This window comes from Rosa chinensis, chromosome 7 (assembly GCF_002994745.2).
Source record: "Rosa chinensis cultivar Old Blush chromosome 7, RchiOBHm-V2, whole genome shotgun sequence".
Taxonomy (NCBI): Eukaryota; Viridiplantae; Streptophyta; class Magnoliopsida; order Rosales; family Rosaceae; genus Rosa; species Rosa chinensis.
This window is the reverse complement of record NC_037094.1, coordinates 9,712,133-9,717,479: the sequence shown is the minus strand read 5'-3', so window position 1 is coordinate 9,717,479 and position 5,347 is coordinate 9,712,133. Positions and strand designations below refer to the sequence as shown.

General features: G+C 41.4%; 1 protein-coding gene across 1 annotated transcript; it reads left to right on the top strand.

Annotated features, from left to right (window-relative positions):
• The first annotated feature begins 1,482 nt into the window (after positions 1-1,482).
• On the top strand, positions 1,483-2,757 carry LOC112177203. The gene has a single exon (XM_024315463.2). The coding sequence runs from the start codon at positions 1,740-1,742 to the stop codon at positions 2,541-2,543; it is 804 nt and encodes a 267-aa protein (XP_024171231.1). The 5' UTR covers positions 1,483-1,739; the 3' UTR covers positions 2,544-2,757.
• The last annotated feature ends 2,590 nt before the right edge of the window (positions 2,758-5,347 follow it).

Genomic DNA, 5,347 nt, shown 5'->3' with positions numbered 1-5,347 from the left:
CGGCCACATAATTCTTCCAGTGTTTTATCAGGTTGACCCCAGTGATGTAAGATATCAAAAAGGGAGTTTTCACGATGCTTTCGCCAAGCATGAAAGCTCTGGGCGATACGAATCGGAGAAGGTGAATCAGTGGAGATCAAAACAACGAGGCAGAGCATGAAATTGATGTGGAGATCGAAACAATGAGGCAAAGCATCGTTTGAAATTGATTTTGAGGGAATGACGGGGAATTGAGGTTGGAGCTTTGGATGTAAAGATTTGGGCATTGGAGGTTGAAGAAGAGAGTGAAGATTGTGGAGTTTTGGATTGGGAAAAAACTCTCTCATCTGATCGGGATTTTCCGTGTGATGATTATAGGCTAGAGTCTCTTTTTCCAAAAATCTGGGAATTCTTCTTCACATTGACACTAGCTCTGTTTTATTTGGCCGAACGAGGATGAAGAGAAAGAAGAAGAGATACTCAGAACGGGGACAAATCTGCCGGTTGATCTAGAGAGAGAGGGAAGAACAAGATAAGAAAGGGGAGAGAGAGACAGAGAGGAAAAAAATGCTTAAAGAAAAAAAAATTAATTAAGATACAAAGAGACGAAAATACCCTTTAAAATATGACAGCCGGCAGTCTCTGTAAATGAGTTAAGCGAAGTTAACGGTCCAGGTACTAATGCTGGGTCGGGTTTCAAACTTCAGGTACCAAAGTGATATATTTTTTTTGTCAGGTATTAAAGTTACTAAAAAACCAAAGGTCAGGTACTGTTTGCATTTTTTTCCCCATAATTTTATGATTTTTCCCTCTACTATAACCAGAAACTGCTGATAAAATTACTAAAATAATGATTCATATTTGTGGATCGCTTAAAAGGAAATCTTTGCAGCTTCCCCAATGGTAACAATAGAAGAAAGTTACTCAAAAGTGATTATTTGGTGAGTCGACAACGATCGATCCCAAACAATACACATAATTGAAAAAGACCCATTTACCCATATTTATCATTTTATCCTGAAAACAACAGGAGCACAGTGATAGGTCCTGGACTCTCACGCGAGTGCTTCCTGTTCTTGGCTTTTCTTATGTCATAGGCTGAAACCTTACCACAAGGAGTAAACAATAACCACCACCACTAGAATCAAATCCAATGTCACTTTCCATACCCAGCCAGACAAGATCTAGCACAAGGGCAATACCGTCAACTCACTAACAGGCAGTTCTTCATAGACCTTTATCCTTTCTCCAATCACGGAGTCCGGAAACAGAAGAAACCAAATCCAACGGCCGAATCCCAATCTCACCTCCACGTTCTCATCAAAACCGTCCACTTGGTCCTACTCTCGGACCAATAATAGAAACCCTGAAAACGTTCAGCGCATCGTGTCCACCTTCTCGAAGCCGCTTACAGATTTTTCAGTCACCCAAAACCCCATGCACAGCGGTCTCCCACCTCTTTATGTGACCAGACACCTCTCGCTCCCCCATTGGTCACTTTAAGGGGCCCAATCGCAACGGTCATATGGGCCCCATCGTCACGTCTCGGCTCTCAACCAATCACATCTTTGCGCTGTTGCTGCAACTGTACTCACACATGTCTGCTCCCACACGTGTCGAGGCAGAGCGACTCCTTCGTATAAATGCAACCCCCCGGACCAGCCCCACTCTTCTACCTCCCCTGCGTGACCATCTGAAAGACTGAAACACTGAGCGAGTTGTTGAGGAGAGATAGTTGTTGAGGAGAGATAGAGATCTAGATGGACGGGAGAGGCGGTTGTTGTATAGCGAGGTATGGGGGAGGTGGTGGCGTTTATGATATGTCGAAGCTGGATAGAATAATGCTGAGATTCCGTCCAATCGCTCCGAAGCCGGTTGGAGGGTCAGTCTCCGGCGGATCTACGCCGGAGAATAGCGAGAACTGTAGAAGGGGAAAGAGAAGGTATGTGAGAGACAAGCGGTGCAATAACAGAAAGCGTAAGGCTTCTTCTCCGCCTGATAAGAAGAAAGTTGCTGTCACTACTCTGTCGCTGTTGCCGGAGAGTCCGGAACCTAAGCACTCTCCGGAAGAGCGTAGCTCACCCACGTGGCTGAGCTTCGAGAGTTTTCCTGGGAATACCGGTCCGGAGTACAAGGTGGTGAACATGCCGGCTTTGCGGCCGGTGAGAGTGGTCGAGTCTTACGTGACGGTGGACTGCGTCACCGATACGTGGGTGGAAGGAGGAGTACTGGGGTTTACCGACGAGGAGAGGAGGATGAGCCTGGAGACGGACACGTGTCCCGGGTTCTTATCGGACGGTTATTGTAGGGTTGTTTGGACGAACCGGGCGTACAGAAGCATGGTGGGTCAGGAGAACGAGACGGATGAGGTGACGGTGTGTCTGGTGGTGAAGGAGACGGCGACTGTGACGGCGGTGGCCTTGGCTCACCCGGCGTTTACGTGCAGAGTGAGAGTGCAGTACACGTGTGGATCCATCACGCTGCCTTGTGACGTGTGGAGAATGGAGGGAGGCGGGTTTGCGTGGCGGTTGGACGTGAAAGCTGCGCTGTGTCTGGGCCGGTAATAGCACCAAAGCCCGTATGAACCTTCTTCCTAAACTGACCAACAGTAACTAGTGGCTAAGCTTTCGGCGTTTTAATAATCTGTGAATATGTTTGATTCTGTTCCTCCACGTTGATTCTGCTTTGTTTATCTTCTGGTTGCTTAAATTTTTGTTTATATGTATATACATGCGGTGATGATAATGAGAAGCAGATTTGAATATTTGATTTCATCATCTGAGTTGTTGTTCTTAACTGGTACACACCGTATGAGCTATTATAATACTAGGCTAGCAGTTCGGGCACACAAACACAGAATTTTATTATTCTCCAACTCGCAAGAGCTAGTTGTGACTGTTCATCATGCTCTGTTCTGGCACGTTATGTAGAGGAAAAGTAAAGGAAAGGTTACACGTGTTCAGACTTGGATTGATTTGAATAAAAAAGTCTGATTAACTGATTTTTGCTAGCTAGCTAGGAATGAAAAAGCTGCATATGCTTAAATTTTGATGGGGTTGGAATCAAAGAGTTGCAAGAGGGGTTGTTGGGACAGGTGGATGAGTTGAGTTGGATATGTTTTTGTGTGGCGATTCACTATGAAAGTCTGAGCTAAAGTGTGCCTCCATCATGCCATCTTTAATGGTCTCTTTTTATTGAACCAAGTTGAATCTCGGCTTGATCATGCATCTTAATTTATTTTTACAGTGTAATATTTAAAAGACAAGTTACTAATGGCTTGAAAAAAAAAAAATATTTTTTATCCGATTAAAAATATAAATTTGGGGAAAGATTTATAAAGGATAAAATTCTGTTCAGTAAATATTGCATCCTATTTATCCATCATAAAAAATTTACAAAGTACAAACATAATACACAAATTATCATTTCTCCTACGTATCTATTCATTATGGAAAATTTACAATCAGGGTAAAAACATAATATATAAAATTCTGAAAGTGGTTGTCTCTTCTCATTTCATATTTGTCAATATTTTTTATCAGATAAATAATTCAAATGTTAAAATTAGTATTTCGTGAGTCGAACTCACAATCTCTCACTCACAAAGAAAAAATTATATCACTAAACCAAATGGTACTGTGCTTGTCAATTCAATATTGAATCATCGTAGTTGATTCAAGCAATGATGAAAAGTAAGCAAAACAGAATACAATAAATTTAGGCATATATATTAGAATATCTCACATTCTTTTCTTGTGGAAGTTACATAGACAAATTTAGGTTTCATTTTTATTATTTATTTTATTTATCTTTTCTTGTAGTAGTAGACTAGTAGCTAAGCTTTCTGGTTTCTTTTCCTTACAAGCTTCCGAAATGGTCTCCAAAATATTTGCATATCCTTGTTTCAATTTTTTTTTTGGTTGGGGTCAAATTTCCTTGTTATAGTGAAGCAATCAAACTATTTCTCAGCCCTCTATAGAGTACAGAATGAAACATAATGAATAGAACATGAGGAAAGAAATTACAGGCTTGCCGGTTATGCATGTACCACCCCAACCATAATATGCTTGTTATCTCTATCTTCCCCGTGCGGACCAAAGTATCTTGAAACTTCATGTAATTATAAAAGAAATTTTACAATATGTTAACATAATATATATATATATATATAATTGTAATTTTTAAGACTTAATTACTCAAATGAGGGCCAAATAAAGTTATCGGTTTTTAGGATTGATTTTTTTTTTAAGGACTTAGTTACTAAAATGAAAACCTACTTAACTCTAACAAGAACCACAGATCTGCGCAGTGCTAGTCTTTTTTTTTTTTTTTTAATAAAAGTTTGGTCGCTGCCCTCAAGCCTTGATTAATAAAACTATCGAATACAAGGGAGGACATTGCGCCTAAACTCCTGATTACAATAAGCAACTAGATTATGTCCTGAAATGATATCAAAAATATCTACTGTTTGGCTCCAATTTTGTTGCAGCTGGTCAACAGTCTATTTTCTGTGCGGGCGTGCCAGCACCGTTCGGGTGCGGTCGTCGGGGGTGTCCCTTGACCTGACTTCTTTCAAGCAATTGTGGACGAGGAGAGCACCAACCTCGTCGTGGGATTCTTTGTGCCTCGTGGCGAGGACTTTTGCTGAGCTTCTTGAAAATCACAATCGATACTCGATGTTGTAGATCAAGCAGAGCGAGAACCACTAGGAAATGAGGAGAACTTGCTAAAGCGTGACTTTAGCTTGGCTGGGTTGCTAGGGCGTTACCCTTGCTTGGCTGGTTCTGTAACCGTTGTGGTCGCAGCACTATCGTCGGCTCCCGAGGAGACTAGGACCAAAGTACGTTGACAGAGGATTTGGTGGCATTGAAAGTCGGCTTCTGGGAAGACTAGGACTAGGAGTGTGATCACCGGTAAGAGAAAGAGAAGGAGATGAGTTGCTCTTAGAGAGGTTGCTCTAGAGAGAACTTAGATCATCTTAGAGATGTTGTTGTTGTGAATGTGTCTTTGTGATGAATTTGTAACCTCTATTTATAGGCTACCATGCCAAAGCATTTAGCATTAAACAAATGATAGTGGAGCATTAATTGGAGATCAGAAATGATGAATTTTGGAGATAAGGAGATAAGGAGTGATGACTTTTGGAGATAAGGAGATAAGGAGTGATGACTTTTGGAGATAAGGAGATAAGGAATGTTGAATTTCGGCTCCTTTATTCCTTGAATTTTATCTCCATCAAAAATTCATATTTTGACCGTGACCTCTTCATAACAAATGTTCCATTATGAGTGTAGATCACTCTGGTAAAATTTCAGAATTTTTCATATAGTGGTTGGGCCGGAAACGCTGCTGGACCTCTTACAGGTCC

What these genes read in the sequence shown, in the direction of transcription:
- LOC112177203 (XM_024315463.2), top strand. Translation starts at nt 1,740, where the DNA reads ATGGACGGGAGAGGCGGTTGTTGTATAGCGAGGTATGGGGGAGGTGGT.